Source organism: Geotrypetes seraphini, chromosome 6, assembly GCF_902459505.1.
Source record: "Geotrypetes seraphini chromosome 6, aGeoSer1.1, whole genome shotgun sequence".
In the NCBI taxonomy this organism is placed as follows: Eukaryota; Metazoa; Chordata; class Amphibia; order Gymnophiona; family Dermophiidae; genus Geotrypetes; species Geotrypetes seraphini.
Window position 1 is genome coordinate 245,908,073 of NC_047089.1, and position 19,587 is coordinate 245,927,659.

The 19,587-nt window shown below is 44.3% G+C and overlaps 1 protein-coding gene across 6 annotated transcripts in view; it reads left to right on the top strand.

Moving 5' to 3' along the window:
* The window catches only part of SYTL5 (synaptotagmin like 5), a 241,745-nt gene that overhangs the window by 48,475 nt on the left and 173,683 nt on the right, over positions 1 to 19,587 (top strand). For all 6 annotated transcript variants that reach the window (XR_004539868.1, XM_033948650.1, XM_033948647.1 and 3 more), the window contains exon 3: positions 12,334 to 12,788. Coding sequence is in view for 5 of the 6 variants with exons in the window: in XM_033948650.1 (XP_033804541.1) it covers positions 12,670 to 12,788 (119 nt within the window). In the remaining variant the exon portion in view is untranslated. The remainder of the gene's footprint in view (positions 1 to 12,333; positions 12,789 to 19,587) is intronic.

The window sequence follows — 19,587 nt, forward strand, 5'->3', positions numbered from 1 at the left end:
GTATCCCCGAAGCTCTGTAAATCATGGGAAATTGCACGAGAAAAGATGCCCGGGCTCTCGTGGAGGCCTTGCGGGAGTCTTTTCCACATAAAGCGGTCGGTCCCTACTGTACATGATGCGAGGGGCCGTGAGTCGGGATGGAGGATAATGGAATAGAAAGCATTCTTCAAATCGATGACGGAAACCCAAGAGTGTAAGTCACAAGACGTAAGAAGAGTGACTGGGTTTGATACCACTGGGTATTCCTGCTCTAAGAAAAGATTCAGGCCTCTTAGATCATGCGCAAGACGCCAAGTTTCGCCTTGATTATGTTCACTTATTAGGAAATGTAACTGTGTTTAAGTTTTTATTTATTTATTTTGTATGTACAGTACCTATGATTTTTGTCTTAGTTGAATTTCATCAGTTTTTTAAATATGTTATATTACACCCAGTGTAGCTCAGTGGGATGTCCTGCCAATAGCATTTATACCCGAAAATGCTTTCACCCTTAATGCAAACTATATAGTTGAAAAAGTCTCTAAAGATGGGAAAGTAGAAATCAATACATAGTACAAGGGTTGGTCACTGCTAGGACCCCCTGGTAATTTTCCCAGCGTAATACCTATAGAGTGGTCGCGTCGTGGGAAACACATTCTAATTGAGGGATCACAGCCCTGATGAAACCCGGTTTGGGTGAAACATGTTGCTGATAGTATCCCTTTAGAATATACCAGTATAGCTAAGCTAAGTATTAGCTCTTATCTATAATAAGTTTTCCTTTGGCACTGTTGGCGCTTTATGAAAAACTAAGACATTCACATATTTAAAAAACAAAACAAAAATGGCCCAGTGAGGATATAATGTATAAACCCAACCACTATGAAACATATTTGAGTGGCTGGTGGCATTTCTGAGGGTCAATTGCATTCAATTATTATGCTGGGAAAATTACCAGGGGGTCCTAGCAGTGACCAACCCTTGTGCTATGTATCACCCTAAATGCAGGCATTGTGACCTGTACAGGCAACGAGATTTGTATTTTGTATTTTTTTTTTTTTTTTCTATTCTATTTTTAATTTCTGTTGTTATACTTTTTAAATCTTTTAAATCAAAAACATCGCCTCTCTCTTCTAAGAAATTTGTTCTCCATGCTGTTCTCCTGGGAAAGAAACTTATCTTACGCCATTGGGCCTCAGAGGAGGCCCCAACCTACCAGCGGAGGCTTCCCGTGTTGAGAACTCAATACGAATTGGACACCTGTTCTGCTCGTGCTCAAGATTTATGGAAATCCTATTGTACCTTGTGGGATACATTTTTGTCTACTAATGTTTGAGGGCTGAAGAGCGTTTGGGGGGTGGATTGTTCTTGTCTTCGATTTCTCTGTACTCTTGTTTTCTATGCGGTGGGTCTGCTCTGCCCCTCCCTCGCGGATGCTGTGGGCCCAAGGGTGGGTGCCTGCCCTGGACCCCGGGTATCCATGTTCTCCTCTCTCTTCTCTTTTCTTCCCTTCTGGAGGAATGTGATTTTGTTTGCTTCTGACCTGTGTTCTACTTCCTGAGCATCCACTGTATAGTCGCACCTCTGGAGGCGTATGTTTGTGTTTGTATGAGCTTGGATGTGTGGTGGTTATGTGTGAGTTTGTCTGGTGCGTGATTTTGGTGTGTGCATGTGTTTTAGAATCGTTGAGGGATTCTGTTTGCTTTCTTCTATTTGAAACTGGCAGCGCCGGTCGGTTGCGCCATTCCTTGCTTCATGCTGAAGCTCGCCTCATTGATCTCATCTTGGTCGTCTTATTGTCCACTTTTTCTGCATTTTGGAGTACTATGCTTGAAATTGGTATGTACATTTCTTTTGTTACCTTGCAAATTTATCCTTGTATGTATGACTGTGTTCCGCTTGACCTTGTTTTGTATGCCTGTGCCCTTGTATTGTATTGCTGACTGTTCTCTGCCTCAATAAATATGATATTACAAAAAAAAAAAAAATAAATAATAATAATAATCCCCCTCTCTACGAAACCGCGCTAGCGTTTTTTTAGCGCAGAGAGCTGCGCTGAATGGCCCGCGCTGCTCCCACCACTCATTGAGTTCCTATGAGTGTCGGGAGCAGCGCGGGCCATTCAGCGCGGCTCTCTGTGCTAAAAAGCTCTAGCGCGTAGAACAGGGGGTATGTATATTTCCTAAGGGCATAGACTCATTTCTGCATAGTGCAGAAGAGGCTACACCAGGTGCATAATCCTTGGGCTCTGTTTCCACGCTCATTCCACCAAATATTTGTCACTGATATGTGCACACTTGACACTTTTTTTTAATAACGCTTTCTGAAATAAAACTGGATCTTTCTACACACCAGAATTTTCATCTTTCCCATTTTGATCACTTCTGGTTTTCTTATGTACATACACATATTTATTTAAAAATTTATACACAGTATGTTAACTATATGGTTTATAAAGCTTACAATCATAAAACACAATTGCAGAACAGTGCAGAAAACGAAAAAACTTAACACAGGAAAGTGCTAACAAACAATTGAGTTTTCCTCATTGTCTTAAAATTTATCCTCCCATCACAATATCGCAAAATTCCAAGCAACGCGTTCCAAAGTTTATCGCCTTCCACAGACTGCACCGCTGAACCAATTCTAAAGTGAGAGATTGACATTTTACCCTCTAAACTCAGTTTCATACTATTTTCTAATCTCAAATCGCCTTCTAGGCGGATAAATTAAAAAAAAAATCCTTGCAATACTCGGAGAGCTATCTCTGCCTTCTCTGTTCTGATTTTGATACACATCATCACAATCCACTTTTCACGTTTTATTAGCAGATTGAGCTCACTATAACAAAGCCCTTCTGTCCATAGCAATATCCACTAGATATGTTCATATGTACTTAATTGTATCGTACAATGCAAAGAAAAAAACGCAACCCCATGGGCAAACTATGAGAACAAAGAAAGAAGTGGGGAAGGGACACTGGTCAGACCATTGCGTGGACAGATACGTTTATTTAAAATATTACATTTCAGTTAAAACAAATATACACATGAATAAAATAAAGCTTGGCAGGCATGTAAAAGTCCCTTGTAATAAAACATATACTGGACTCCAACACGGTCGGTGTTTCGGCCACAGAGGCCTTCCTCAGGGGTTGTAAAAAGTAGCCCAGTAGATGGCGCCAGTTGACATAAAGTCAAGCACAACTGAGATTACTTGCAGAGAGTCTTACAAGATTCCTACCGCCTGACACAATATGGATAAACAAATGCGATACTTATATACCAATTCATACCCATAGGACTCTGAGGAAGACTAAACACAGACCATGTTGGGTCCTCTTCAGCACTTCGTTGTGGATGTTTTATTGACTTATCTATACTAATAAAGTTTACATTAGTGACATCGGTTTCCGCAGCATTTTTGTTTTGGATCAAAACAAAACTTAACAGTGTCTTAGATGGCAGTTCTGATAGTTGGGAAGTAAGGCCAGTTTTGAGCACCAGTTCAGCCATTCTGATTGAATTTGTAAGTTCACTGCTCCCTTCCAAAGCGTAGTTAAGAGCACTGCTGCCTTTTTCACTCTCAGAAATAGGCAGGACGCTCTCTCACACCACCTTTTATGTGTTACAAGCAGAGTAGCCCTGATAATTTGCTGCTGGCACAGAGATAAGACCGGTGCTGACTCTGTCAACCAGAATTCTGTCCTTGGGCAATAATCACTGCTGAGAGGCAGCCCTTACTTTTGTGTTGGTGAAAAAAAAAAAAAAGTAATTTACTTCCTTCATTGTTTGATAAGAAAAATATCTCAATTGTTCTCTGTCCCTCCCAGAGGCAATGCCTTTTATTACTGGCTTTGCATTGTGTGACGTGATAGCAGTTTGACACTGCGTAGCGGCAGGATAAAGTTTCACGGCAGTTGGTGCTCTTGTCTGTTAAGTTTTGTTGCATCCTGTTTTTGACGCCCAAAGGTTCTCCACCTGTGAGGTTTTATCCATTCCGGACCCCTGAAGAATCTAATCTAATAAAACCCTTACCCACGCATGCGTAGTTGAAGCAGCGTGATCCCTGCTGCCGTGATTTGTGCTTCCGTGGCTTTGTTCTATGTGTGGCGCGTGCATGTGGTGGAGTCTAGGGGATTTGATTTGCGGCGCGTAAAAGGAGCCTGCAGTGCCGATTTTTACCCATTGCCAACGTTGCTTCCTGCCAACGGCTGTGTGAGACCCAGGAGGAGGGGGAGAGATGAGAAGTGCTACTGATGGCTGGCCTACTACAGGACAGGGTGAGCAGGGAAGGGGTGCCGCTGGATGGGGGGAGGTAAAAGGAAGGGAAAAGGGCTTCTGCAGGACAGGGAGAACGGAATGGGTGCTGCTGGACAGGGGGAGGTAAAAGGAAGAGAGAAGGGCTACTGCAGGACAGGGGAAGCAGGGAAGGGGTGGGTGCACAGGGAAGGGGGGAAATGTTGCTGCTGCATAGGGAAGGGGGGAATGCTGCTGCATAGGGAAGGGGGGCAATGCTGCTGCCGCACAGGGAAGGGGGGAATGCTGCTGCAACACAGGGAAGTTGTGGGGAGAGGGAAAGGGGGCCAGGGAGCAATCTTTGCTTTGGGGGGGGAGACAGAAGGGGGCCATGGAGAGAGACAGAAAGACAGTCAGGCAGCGCATGAGAACGAAAGACAGACACACAGAAAGACAGCGGGCAGGGAGAGAAACAGAAAGAAAGAAAGACGGGACCAGAGAGAGACAGACAGACAGACAGAAAGAAAGACAGACAGAGAGAAAGACAAAGGGGGCCAGGGGGAGAGACAGACAGACAGAAAAACAGACAGCGGGAGGGAGAGAGATAGAAAGAAAGAAAGAGACGGGGGGCAGGGAGAGACACAGAAAGAAAGACAGACATATATTCTAGCACCTGTTAATGTAACGGGCTTAAATACTAGTAATAATAACTTTATTCTTCTATACCGCCATCGCTAGCCGTTCTAGGCGGTTTACACAAAAGAGAAACTGGACAATCAGCGAGAGTACAATCACACAGTGAATACACTAGCTACCATCTTAAAAGCTCCTAATTTATGTAATGAATTTTGTCAAAGTAGTCTTAACTAATTTTCGAAAAGAACAGTAAGACAAAGCTTGATGGATACATCCACCTGACCAAGATTGCAGTTTGGGTCCTGCATCTTCATGCACGAGAGCCAACTTTGGGATCACTGCATTGCGTTTAGTTCAGTAAAAGATCCTGCACTTTGTACATCATCCCTACAGTCTTTTTCTTTGGTTTTCATCACCTAATTTTTTACTGCAGACCAGTTGGATGGCTTCCTTTGTTTTGCTCCTTTTCTCTTGAGCCCCTCTTATCTGCACCCGTCTCTTCCACTGCCAACTCCAGACACCCTCCTTTCTTTCTTGCAGCACCGTATGCCTGGAATAGCCTGCCTGAATCAATACGCCGTGCTCCATCCCCGGCAGTGTTCAAATCCAAGATAAAGGCCCACTTTTTTTGAAACTGCTTTCAGCTCTTAACTCCCCCTCGCTGCTGTCGGATACCTAGACCCACTATAACCTCCCCACCCCTGAAATGTCCTGTCTAAAATAGATTGTAAGCTCTTCTGAGCAGGGACTGTCTATTGTGTGTTAGATTGTACAGCGCTGCGCACGCCTTTCAGCGCTATAGAAATAATAAATAGCAGCAGTAGAGCCTATTTAGGAGCAGAGCAGGTGAGGTTAAGTAGTCGGTCCTGATTTCAGTGATAACCCTTGCTCCACCTCCAGGATTGCCCCAGGGAGTTGGAGCCATGTGAAGAGGAAGGTGTACTGAAGGGGCCTAGGAAGTTCATGACCTGAGATATGTAGCTTTAGTACACCATAAATCCGCTGGCGGTCGTACTTATTTTGTGTAGCATGGCTCCTGCTACGGATTAAAAGGACCAAGAAGCAGACAGCTGCAAAGGCTTGGAGGGCAGCTTCACCCCTGCTCCTCCTGTGAAAATCAGAGCCATAACAGAGTTTTCACCCTTGACAGTACTTTGCCCGACCATGTGATCACAACACAACACCACCCAACCACCCCACACACACCACATACAGCAGGGATCTCAAAGTCCCTCCTTGAGGGCCGCAATCCAGTCGGGTTTTCAGGATTTCGCCGATGAATATGCATTGAAAGCAGTGCATGCACATAGATCTCATGCAGATTCATTGAGGAAATCCTGAAAACCCGACTGGATTGCGGCCCTCAAGGAAGGGCTTTGAGACCCCTGACATACAGCATTACTCTTCGGATCTATGCAGTTTAAGAAAAGGAGCAATTTACTACAAACACTTAGTAGACTACAGATTCAAATCTTTCAGAAATTTCCTTAATAAGAAGGTTTTTAACAATTTCCTGTAATTTTGATACGCTGTGGATGTGAAAAATAACGGGTAATAATCAACATCCCGAATGGCTGCTTGAAATAACAAAACGATTATATCTCTTATAGCGGCAACCTTTAGGGCGATGGAAAATCAAATAATGTTGCTATTCGAGAAGGACGTCTACGATGGGGGGGGGGGAAAATAAATTGATCTACTAAATAAGCTGATGCCATACCAGATATAATTTTGTAACACAAGCAGCCAAACTTAAACTGTACCTCACGCGATCCTTGTTCCTTATCTGCACCACAAGCATGCTCAAAACGATGACCCGTCAAAAGCGCGCCAGACTTTGGTTGGCCGACCACTGCACGCAGGACGTATGCGCGCCGCTGGTCCTGCCGCTTTAAAGCCTTACCTTTAGCACTGTTGGGGTAGTATGGGCGAACCCCCCCCCTCTGTACATGTACTGGTCCTTGCGCTCCCATTGGGGGTGGGGGAATGCCCCCCCCCACTATACAGAAAAACTCCCGACCACCAAAAACTGAAAGGAAAACGAAAGTTTTCAGTGTACTTGGGGGGGATCCCCCCAACCCCTCCAAACGGGAGCGCGAGGACTTGTACATGTACTGGGTGGTTCCCCCCATACCTCCCCTCACAGCATTAACGGTAAGGCTTTAAAGTGACAGGATCGGCGGCACGCATATGTCCTGCGCACAATTGTTGGCGCGCTTTTGTCCTGCGCTCAGGTTTTACGGTACCCTCAAAACTGCAGTGTCTTATGTGCAGTTCTCTACTGATATCTATAAGGGGTGCATAATTAGTCATGCTGATTTTTTTTTTTAGGTGACATACTGAGCCCTCTGGATCTTCTCTCTTTAACCCTTTACTCTCCAGCTATCTTTTGTGGAATGTCGTTACAATTTGGACGACTTCTTTCCTATTTGATTTCTCTTGTTTGTGTTTTCTCCTGTTCTTAACACTTTATAAGCCACTCCTGATGGCGTGTTCCCTGTGGTGGTAAGTCAGCTAAAGATGAACTTCAGCTTTTTGATTGGGGGAGGGGGGCAGGGACTAGAGTCGTGACGGTGACATGGAAAGGAGCACATGGTTATAGTAGGTTCACCTGGGGCACCTTATATGCTTGCATCTGCTCATCCCCTTAAGGCAGGCTGGCTTGGTGGCTAGTCTTAAGGGTGTGTCCAGCTGGTTTTCAGCTCGGCAAATGTGTTCTTGCATTACTGGGCGTGTGTCCTGATGTCGGCACGTCCTGGGGGACCGGTGAGTCTGGTTAGTCAGGTTCTGAAGCGTGGTGCACTTTGAAACCTTCTGCCCCCGTTTCTTAATTCTTGACGATTGACTGCAGAAGTCGGCCGGCTTTTCCTCTGAAAAAGGTGAGATTTACGTGCTTACGGCTTTCTGTCTTCTAAGACTAGCTTTTCAGAACCCTCTACCCTGCCAGACACACCAGTTCTGCAGTTATTGCTGGTTTATTTTTCCTTTTTGATAACAAAAAAAAAAAAAATACTGGGTCAATAGACCAGGGCAAATTCTGATCAGATGAGATCTGGAATGTGGTGAAAAGTGCAATTTTATTTTCTTGCATTAATTTACATTTGCCATACGGCGTTGCCAAAGTTTCCTGACGCATGGAATTGGGAGTGTTCCCTGAAAACAAACAGATGTGTGTGTTTGTTTTGTATTTTAAAGTGGTGTTTTATTTATTTTATTTTTTTTTCTATTTGCAGTGACAACTCGTAGCAAAATATTTCACAGGGCAAAACACTCCAGACTTTAGAAAGCTGGTTTTATTTGCTCTGCTCTTGTGTTCGTAAGACATATATGTCCACCGCCTGCGGCCGGTTAATCACGGGCTATGTAACATACCTGTTCTCAGGCTGTCTTATAGCTTCTGAAGCGACACATTGCTGACTGAGGAGTGATGCAGAAACCACGCATTAGAGCCATGCACTAACACTTAGGACAGGTTCAGTAAATGTCCCTGAAAAGTAGGCGCTGGGGAAAAATTAGCATTTTTTTTTTTTTTTAATATATAGAACAGTGCTTAGTGTGTATTCTGGAGCCAGCTTTGGGTGTTAGCAATGGCGTAGTGAGGGAAGTTGATGCCTGGGGCAGGGGCACCCAGCATCGCTCCTTGTGCACCCCCTATGTGCTCTTCCCTGTTCCAATATTGCCACATCCCCTGCTCTTCCTCCCTACCCTGAAATTACTGTGTTGTGCCCTCCCTTGATACCTCTTTACTGGCAGCGAGCAGGCTGGAATAGTCACTGTTCATACCAGCTGAGGCTTCCTTCTGATGTCACTTCCTGACATCAAAGGAGGGACAAGGCCTTCAGAAGCAGTGCATAGGACAGACTGCTTGCTGCTGGCAAAGTTGTAAAAAAGTGTGTATGTGGGGGGAGGGGTGTGTGGCAATATCGGGGCAAGTGGGCCGAACAGTAGGGTGAAGAGATGCAAATCCAAATTGGAGCCAATTAACATCAGTAATTAAGCAGGTGAAGGTGTTTTACAAAATTAGTTGTATGTGTAAGCTTGCAATCTTTTGGTGCCACTCGGAGCTTTCTCATGTTCATGCTGAAGCCCTTTGCATGAAAATGGCTAGAGACCACTGCCATAAGTTATTCCCTCCCCCCCCCCCCATCTTGACAAAGTTAGATTTTAAAGTCTAGAATAGAGAATGACACGGGGACAAATTTTTCCCTGTCCCCACAGGAACTCAATTTCCTCGTCCCATCCAAATGAGTTTTGTTGCTGTCCTTGTTCCATTCCTGTAAGCTCTGACTTAACCGCACAAGCCTCTAATACTTATGATTTTAAAGTGTTTGAGGCTTGTGCAGATGAGGACGGAGCTTAGGCATTGGTGGAATGAGGCATTATGACATCACATTCGGAGCTCTAGAATGTTGATACTTAGGATTTTAAAGTGTTCGAGGCTTGTGCAGATGAGGACGGAGCTTAGGCATTGGTGGAATGAGGCATTATGACATCACAATCTGAGCTCTAGAATGTTGATACTTAGGATTTTAAAGTGTTTGAGGCTTGTGCAGATGAGGACGGAGCTTACAGGAATGGGGCAGAGGCAGGAAAAGAACTTGCGGGGACGGACCGGGAAAATGAGTTGTCATGGGGATGAGGAAAAATTTGTCCCCATGTCATTCTCTCGTCTAGAACTTTTTTCCCTTTTAAAAGTTCCCTGACCAAATATGTCTTGATATTGAGCTACAACTTCCAAGTCTAATGTCAAAAAATGAACCAAAAAAATAAAATATTGGCAAGCCGTTGAATTGTAGTTTGCAAGATCTACAAATTTCTCGCTGTTAAACTCTGCTGAGTCATGGAGACTAGGGAGAAAAGACTTCAAGGGCTCAAAGTTTTGCATCTTTGAGCCCTTGAAGTCTTTTCTCCCTAGTCTCCATGATTCAGCAAAGTTTAACTGCGAAAAATTTGTAGATCTTGCAAAGTACAATTCAACGGCTTGCCAATATTATTTTGTGTCTTTTGGTTAATATTGAACCATACCATCCAGTGATCATTGGATGTCGATGTTCCCCAGCTGTGTAACATCGATAAACCTTCTCCACTTGTGACTTAATATTGAACCACGAATGTCAGATATTCACCCACTGTAACATCAAAAATGAAGAGCATCCCTAAAAATATTCCTGCTTATTCAGGGAAAGCTAATCAAAACTGCAAGGACTTTATATTTTTTTTTGTTTGCCACAGAAATTACTCTCTCTCTCTCTCTTCCCCATCCCCCCCAACCAGGCCTATGGGGTCTTCAGGGTATGGAATTTTTCACTCAAAAGAGCAGTGAAATACTGACAATTGTGCACGAGTGGCATTGCAAAGCAATTTTTGCATGTACGTTCGTTCACTACCGACAAATCAAAAAATGAAATTTATTTTTTAGTGCTGGGGAAGGTCTTAGGGTTGAGAGTGGACGTGTGCTATGATGGATCAGTTCACATGTCTGCTCTCCACCCCAATGTAGATATCTTCTATGCTAATCGGTTATCACAACTACATTGCTCGTAGTCTATTTTTGTAAATAAAAGTGAAACGCCTTTCATGCTAAAATTTTGGAGGATTAGGATGTGGTATACCTGAGGGGAAAAAAGCATTACTACGGTCTTCTGAGAGTTAATTTATCGAATGTTAACCAAGCATTCTTAGGCCCCAGTAGGCATTAAGAGGCAAATTCTATAAAAAGTGCTCAAAAGTTAGGCACCAAAAGAGGCACCGTTCAACGCGATTCAAGTAAAATCGGGTGCTCTATAGTAGAGAATGACACGGTGACAAAATTCATCACCGTTCCCGTCCCCGCGGATAACCGCGGGAAATAATTCCATGTCATTTTCTAGTGTCTATTTCATCCTCAGTCCTTCTACGCCAGCATTCTTCAAATCAAAGCTTGCGGGTCAGTGGTTGTGGCCATTCATACTCTGATTCTTATGTGAGCCAAGGATAATGAAGCCATTGTGACATCACTGATGTGATTGGCTCTTAGGCACTGGTGGAATGAGGCATTATGACATCACAATATCTGCTCTGGATACCAGAGACTGCCATTCTTCAGTGTCTATTTCAATCTCAATCCTTCTACACCAGCATTCTTCAATGCAAAGCTTGAGGGTCAGTGGTTGTGGCCATTCATACTCTGATTCTTCCCTCTCTCCTTAAAGAATGACATGAAGATGGTTTCCCGCGGTTATCCGCGGGGACGGGAACGGTGATGAATTTTGTCACCGTGTCATTCTCTACTCTATAGTGAATCACACTGAGCGGCACCTATTTTGGAGGCGCCCAATCAATAGGCCAGCTCTAGGCACAACTAAAAGTTAGGCGGCCATGGCGAGTGCTTAAGCGCGCTTCAGAACAGGTGCCTAACCAGGTGCCTAACACGAAGCCACACCCACGCCTAACATGCATTGCGCCTGTTTTTTTTGAAGGCCGCCTAAATTTTTAGAGGCGCCTTGTTAACAGAATCGCTCTTTCTTGATAGGCGCCTAGGGTTCAATTATCGCTGATTAAAAAGCTTAATTGAGCTTGTCCTTCAATTTAGATAGGCGCTTATCTACTTGGGCGCTTCGAAAATAGGTGCCTAACATTGGCGCCGGTTACAGAATTTGGGCTCGAATCTTTAGGCGCACTGCCATTTAGGTCATGGTTTTCTTGGCCTAAATGAATTCACTGAAGTTAGGCACCTATGTCAATCCACACCCAAACTCCACCCTGAACCCACCTTTAACCACGCCTACTTCCTGGTAGATGCCTCAGTGTAGACAACTACCTCGAAGTAGTGGGTGCCTACCAGCTAATTAATTTTAAAAAATCATTTTCTCATTGGGTTTTTTTAACGGCACTTTCAATTATCAACGCCAATTAAGCCAGTTAAGAAAATTAAGTTAGGTGCCTAGACTGGCCTGCCTAACTTTTTCGGCATATTTTATAGAATCAGGGCCTTACTGCCCACATAATGGGGGGGGGCAATAGGGGCTCGTGCGGTAATGGGAAAATTGAAATATCGGCCCATTTTACCCCAGCCGTAAAAATGGCCTTTGCATGCTAGGGCCACTTTTCACTGCAGTTTGGTAAATGGGCTCCTTGGTTAAGTTATTGCCCTGGATCGGTGGCATGGAATGCTACGACTATTTGGGGTTTTGCTCGGTACTTCTGACCTGGATTATTAGTCTCCGTGAAGTCGAGATACTGGGCTGATCCTGTAAGGCTATTCTTATGTTTTGATGTTCTTAACAAGCCTAGTGGGTATTAGGTTGTCGGGGAAAATATGTCAGTCTTGGCATTTACACTGACAACTCTGAACGCAGATCAAAAAGTAGCTATGAAGCAAAAGAGACTGGATCTGATGAAGTCTTGATTTTGCAAATGTAATTCAGTCCTCTCTTATTCCATGTATTGATCCATTTCCTCTAATTCCATCTCATTTTTATTTTTAAACCTTTTTTTTTAGGAAATTCAAAGAAAAGCATCCAGCCCTCGAGAGCCTCGAAGACTGTCCAGGTTTTGATGCGTCAACCGACGGTGCCCTACGTGGACGCGGGCTAAAGAATCTAGCAGACCTTAAAGAAGGAACAGTACAATGGAGACCGGGAATCAAAAGATCCCAGAGGAGAAATGAATGTTGAATTTTTTTCTTCTGCCTAATTAAAAATGCTGGAACCCGTGTGGCAGCTAGTTCTCTGGACAAGTTTAGCATTTAAACTGGATTGTGCACGCTAAGAGATAAAGAATCTCTTCCTTCTGGCTTCGGCGTAGCCATTCAAAAGATAAAACTCATCGAAGGACCATGTCCAAAAACACGGAAATCATCAACTTGTCATTTTTGTTGGAGCAGGAGAAGGAAATGATTCTGGGGGTACTGAAAAGAGATGAACACTTAAAGAAAACTGAAGATAAAAGAATAAGGTAACTTCTTAACATTTCTCTCTTCTTACTTCTCCTCTGGGTGCATGAGTTAATTAGTTGCATGGATTACCTGAAATCTGTATTTTAGAATATTGGAAATCTGGAATTTGTCTGTGCCCACATGAGGATAAGTTTATAGAGCTGGCTTTGGCTGCTCTAGTGATGGGTTCAAGATTCTTTATTTTTGATATACCGTCTATAAAAATACATGTCTAGACGGTGTACATTATAAAAAATTATAAAAACAATTAAAGGGAGCAAATAAAAACGGTAGTTTATCAAATGTTAAAAATACTGGATAGATTTAAATTAACATACATAACTGAGGTGAAGCATAAAGAGAGAAACCCCAAGAGCCCAGCCAGAGAGGGCCAAAAAAGTCATTCAACCATTAGATGAATTTACAATGGGCTATAATTACAACTGTCATAAAAATGTGGGCACAATGCTGTCAGTTATTCAGTGGGATCTTATCCCTCAGACTTCTGATTTTTTTTTTTTTTTGATATTTCAGAAACGTTAGCCAATTTTTTCGACTTGTCTTTTCAAATTTGGTGACTTTGTACTCTTGTAATTGCTTGGCCTTTTATTTTAAGGCACATGTGTAAGTTGTTTGCTGCTGTTTTAATAATCTGTTCTGTTCTATTATTTATGTAATATTTTGTTTTAATTATGCATGTGTTGTTGTTATCCACATAGATGGTTGATATGTGGGCTACAAGTGTTTTAAATAAATAAATAAAAATCCAGGCAGGAGAGGCTTTTACCTGGATAAGTCCTGCTGACTGGATTGTTCCTGGATATTCAGAAGCACTTTCTCGGATCGTGCTTCTGAGTATTAGGGCTGACTGCTGCAGCACTACCTGGCTAGCACTCAGGCAGACCTGAAACTTATCCAGCTACTTTGCTTCTCTTTGGGATTCTGCATGGAATCTTTTTGCTCTTTGGGATTCTGCATGGAATCTTTCTGCTCTTTGGGATTCTGCATGGAATCTTTCTGCTCTTTGGGATTCTGGAATCTTTCTGCTCTTTGGGATTCTGCATGGAATATTTCTGTTCTTTGGGATTCTGCATGGAATCTTTCTGCTCTTTGGGATTCTGCATGGAATCTTTCTGCTCTTTGGGATTCTGCATGGAATCTTTCTGCTCTTTGGGATTCTGCATGGAATCTTTCTGCTCTTTGGGATTCTGCATGGAATCTGTCTGCTCTTTGGGATTCTGCATGGAATCTGTCTGCTCTTTGGGATTCTGCATGGAATCTGTCTGCTCTTTGGGATTCTGGAATCTTTCTGCTCTTTGGGATTCTGCATGGAATCTTTCTGCTCTTTGGGATTCTGCATGGAATCTTTCTGCTCTTTGGGATTCTGGAATCTTTCTGCTCTTTGGGATTCTGCATGGAATATTTCTGCTCTTTGGGATTCTGGAATCTTTCTGCTCTTTGGGATTCTGCATGGAATCTTTCTGCTCTTTGGGATTCTGCATGGAATCTTTCTGCTCTTTGGGATTCTGGAATCTTTATGCTCTTTGGGATTCTGCATGGAATATTTCTGCTCTTTGGGATTCTGCATGGAATCTTTCTGCTCTTTGGGATTCTGTAATCTTTCTGCTCTTTGGGATTCTGCATGGAATCTTTCTGTTCTTTGAGATTCTGCATGGAATCTTTCTGCTCTTTGGGATTCTGCATGGAATCTTTCTGCTCTTTGGGATTCTGCATGGAATCTTTCTGCACTTTGGGATTCTTCATGGAATCTTTCTGCTCTTTGGGTTTCTGCATGGAATCTTTCTGCTCTTTGGGATTCTGCATGGAATCTTTCTGCTCTTTGGGATTCTGTAATCTTTCTGCTCTTTGGGATTCTGCATGGAATCTTTCTGTTCTTTGGCATTCTGGATTCTTTCTGCTCTTTGGGATTCTGCATGGAATCTTTCTGCTCTTTGGGATTCTGCATGGAATCTTTCTGCTCTTTGGCATTCTGGAATCTTTCTGCTCTTTGGGATTCTGCATGGAATCTTTCTGCTCTTTGGGATTCTGCATGGAATCTTTCTGCTCTTTGGGATTCTGCATGGAATCTTTCTGCTCTTTGGGATTCTGCATGGAATCTTTCTGCTCTTTGGCATTCTGGAATCTTTCTGCTCTTTGGGATTCTGGATGGAATATTTCTGCTCTTTGGGATTCTGCATGGAATCTTTCTGCTCTTTGGGATTCTGCATAGAACCTTTCTTCCAGTGGCATGGGGTGGGAGGACTGTTCCAGGCACCGTCTTGGCAAGGGGTATAGGTACCTCTCTTCCTCTCCACCCACCCATCTCTTCCAAATATTTGGCGTCAGTGAGCAGCATCTTCTAGCTGCTTCTCGCGCCGGCCTCAGCTCCTTCTGACATCACTTTCTACTTCTTATACTCCCATAGTGGAGACATAGGGTGGAAATGATGTCAGAGGGAGAGCTGAGGCCAGTGAAAGCAGCTGCTAGGAAATGCTGCTCGCTGCTGCCAAAAGAGTTTTTGAAGAAGTACACTGATGGGAAGAGTGCGGGAGGCACACGTTGCAGCGATGCTAGGCACCTCCTTCCCTTGCTTCACCGCTGCTGGATTCTGCATGGAATCTTCCTACTGTTTGGGATTCTGGAATCTTGCTACTAATATCCTAGCGAAGGGGGGGGTGGACCAGTCCAGTCTTGGCGGGGGTGCAAACATCTCTTCTGCTCTCCGCCCACCCCACCTCATCAAAATCTTCAGCGGCATCTCCTAGCTTTGCTCATGCCAATCTTGGCTCTCCTTCTGATGCCACTTCCTGGTCCTTCCTTCCCTGGCTGAGCTGCTGCTTGCTATTCTTTGGATTTTGCATGGGATCTTTCTGTTCTTTGAGATTCTGCCTGGTACTTGTGACCTGTTGAAGCTGTATTATTGGCTAGGTTGAAAAATCTGACCCAATATGGCAAATTTTGTATGTTCCTACATCTACACCACACTAAGTATCTGAGCTGCCAATACCCGAAAAGGGGCTGGCACTGAATATCATTCTAGATGCAAAAAAAATGCCCACAGCGGTCAGTGTGTCAAAAAACATAGACCGCTGTGGTCTGAATACCACCAGAATATCTTTGACCCCCAGATGCAGGCAGTTCTCAACCTGGGCCTTGTTTCTGTGACCACTTTAATAAAATTCATATTCATGTATGGTTGAAGATCCTTTTTTTTTTTTTTTTTTTTGGATGATTCTGGTTTGGTGCTGTGGCTTAGGAAGGTGAAACATTAATCTACTACTTGGGATAGATCAGGGATCTCAAAGTCCCTCCTTGAGGGCCGCCATCCAGTCGGGTTTTCAGGATTTCCCCAATGAATATGCATTGAAAGCAGTGCATGCACATAGATCTCATGCATATTCATTGGGGAAGTCCTGAAAACCCGACTGGATTGCGGCCCTCAAGGAGGGACTTTGAGACCCCTGGGATAGATAGAGGGGAATTCTATAAATGCCGCTTAAAATTGTGAATGCAAATTTGGGCGTGGGTCCAGTTTGTGTGCACAATTTAATTGAGTAATAAGCCTATTAACATCAATAATTAGGCATTAGCAATCAATTATTGACACTAATAGAGAACAATTTGGATTTACATACACGTCGTCTTAGGCGCTATTCTTTTGGGGGGGAGGGCAAAATTGAAAATGAATGAGCTAGGTCCTATTGTATAAAGATATACAAGAACTGTACATGTTTTTAATGTGCAAGTAAAAGGGGGCGTGGCCTGGGAGGAACATGGCTGGTTCTGGGCATTCACTGAAGATACAAGAAGTATTAGAGAATTCGGGCATCTGCGCCTAATTTAGGCATGGGGATTTCAGTTGGTGTAAATCCTCACATCCAAAATTGGGGGCGGATCCCAGCGCTAGTCTCTTATTTTACAAATGGCGCCCAACTCGGAGCGTCATTTTATAAAATAGTGCTCCATTTGTTTGCAGAAGCCAAATTTGGATGCCACTTAACAGAATTTACTCTTTAGTGGGATACTAGCAACGGTTGAGTTAGCCAACTATTGATGTCTTAAATTCCGATCTTGGTTGCATCGATTGACCTTTGGTGGGTGGTGTCTCTGCCTGCCATTGTATATCCTTGAAAGAGCAGAAAAAAAAAAGCACTAGGAATTCTGTAATCTTTGAATTCTACAACAGTGGTTCATCTAATCATTTTGGAAACTCACGAGTGATGGAATACAGATTTTTCAACAGAGGATGCCGTTTGCATGAACCCGTTATTTTGGCACTGCAGTTAGGTATGTCCCAAAGAAACAAGACGCGCCTTGCGTCAGGGCAGATGCTCAGAAAGGAACTCGTGGGGTGTCTGATGTGTAAAGCTGAGAAGCTTCAGTCAAGAGTGTACAGTATGCCGCAAACCAGTGTGCCGCAGCAGATTCCAGGTGTGCTCCGAGACGCCGATAAGGAGAGGCGCCAGCGCCGGCCGACTGCTTACACGACGTGCCTCTCGCAGTGAGAGGCATATCCTGTAGGCAGTCAGCCAGTGACAATGACTATTCTCCTCTCCCCACACCCTCCCTCCCCTCCCCTCCAGAATCCCCCACAGGCGAAGTGACAGGTTCAGGGTTGCGGCCGGAGGGCCTCCGCGCATGCTATGGACATCGACATGATGATGTCGCAAAGGCATGTGACGTCATCGCGTCGATGTCCGTGCACTTCCGGAGGCCTTCCAGCCGGGGCACCAGGTTTAGCGTGCCGCCGCGCCAAAACGTTTGCGGGACACTGCCATAAATAGAGCCTACTGAAAAGAAACTCCACCTGAGCACAGATACTAAGACTGGTTCACTCATTAATCCTCTATAATAAAACCCTAAGCGCGCATGCGCACTTAGGGTTTTGTGATCCCTGCAGCCGTGCTGTGTCCCTCCATGCCAAATTCCATTTTCAAACACAGAGACAGGGAACATGCCAGCGACTCTCCCCTCCCGCCCTCACTCACCAACCGCTGCCGACGCCGCTGCTGCTCTTCAAAGCAGCCTGCTGAAGTTCACGGCCGGCTGTAGCAAACCTCGCAGGCTGCTCTATACCTCAGTAGTACATTCCCTCTGGCATACACGATCGCTTCAGAGGGAACGTGCTACTGAGGTGCAGAGAGGCCTGCGAGGTTCGCTACAGCCGGTCGGGATCCTCAGCAGGCTGCTTTTAAAGAAGAGGAGGTCAGATGCAAACAACCAGGAAGCTGCATGCTGGACAGGGGGAGCAGATAAGGGGAGCTGTTGGACAGGGGAGGCAGGGAAGAAGGACAGGGGGAGCAATTAAGGAGTGCTGCTGGACAGGGGGAGCAGTGAAAGGGTGCTGCTGGATAGGAGTGGTGAAATGAAGGGAGAAGGGCTACTGCTGGACAGGGGGAGCAGGCAAGGGGTGGTGGTCTACAGCCGAGGAAAGAGTAACCCGGACGAGCAAAACATTCTCGCAAAACTTGTCTCGCAAACCGAGTGTTGACTCGATTGGCGAGCACCTCCCCCCCCCCACGCTCGAACCGGCACCCCCCGCCCGAACAACTTGAAATTTACCCCTCCCCCCATCTGGCACCGGCATGCATCCCACAGGACATGCCGGTGCCGCTTGTAGAACTTCCTGCCTCGGCGAAAGGGAGAATGAGAAGGCCTTGAGCATGTGCGGATGCATGCTCAAGGCCTGGCAGAGGCAGGAAGTTCTTCAAGTGGCACCGGTACGTCCTGTGGACTGCGTGCCGGTGCCGGGCGAGGGTAAGTTTCAAGTTGTTCGGGGAGGGGGAGGGGTGCTGTTTCGCGCGGGGAGGGGGCCTTTACGAGCGGGGGGAGCAGCGCTGCTGGCCTCGGGGGGGGGGGATGTATCAAGCGAGTTTCCATTATTTCCTATGGGGGAAACTCGCTTTGATATACGAGTATTTTGGTTTACGAGCATGCTTCTGGAACGAATTATGCTCGTAAACCAAGGTTCCACTGTAGTAGCAACATTCCATGCTATCGATCTCAGGGCTAATGGTACCTTCTTCTATGTGTGCATCAATAGTAGACTTTGGACTTTTCCTCCAGGAACTTTTTTTAACTTGGCTACTTTAACTGCTTTTACCACATCCTCTGGCAATGAGTTCCAGATTTAACTATTTATTTTTTGAGTGGAAAAAAAAAAAATTTCCCCTTATTCATTTTAAAAAGATTTTCATGTAATTTCATTGAGTGTCCCCTGGTGTTTGTGCTTTTTGAGAGTGAAAAATTGATTCATGTTTATCAAAATTTGATGCAAACGCTTATAACATAGTTTCAAAGCGAATTACAAATATAAAAAGGGGTAACGAACATTTTCATACATATGTTAACAAAAATAGACAGACAACAATATGAGAGGGGGTGGAACTCCAAGATTTTTACAAAAAGATAATAGTGAAGGGCCACATAACAGGGAGGGGCTAAAAGCAGAAGCAAAAATGTTTAAAAAACAAAAGATCTACAAAAATAAATTTGGTGAATTTTAATTTTCCGAAAGCATCTTTAATAAGAAACGTTTTCAGAAAACTTTTTAAACTTATCTAGAGCGGATTCTCCTCTAATATATCCAGGCAAAGAATTCCATAATTGAGGCACAGCTACTGAATATATTTCTGCTCGTCTCGTGCTGATAATTTTAAGAGACGGTACTGGAAAAAAAAAGTTTTCGGTTAGAGGACCGCATAGTTCTAGATGGAGTATAAGGGATCAGTAACCTGTCTAAAAAGGTAGGCAGATTAGCTTGGTGGATCTTAAATCAAAATAATGCTATTTTAATACACCATGCAGGTAAAAAAAAAA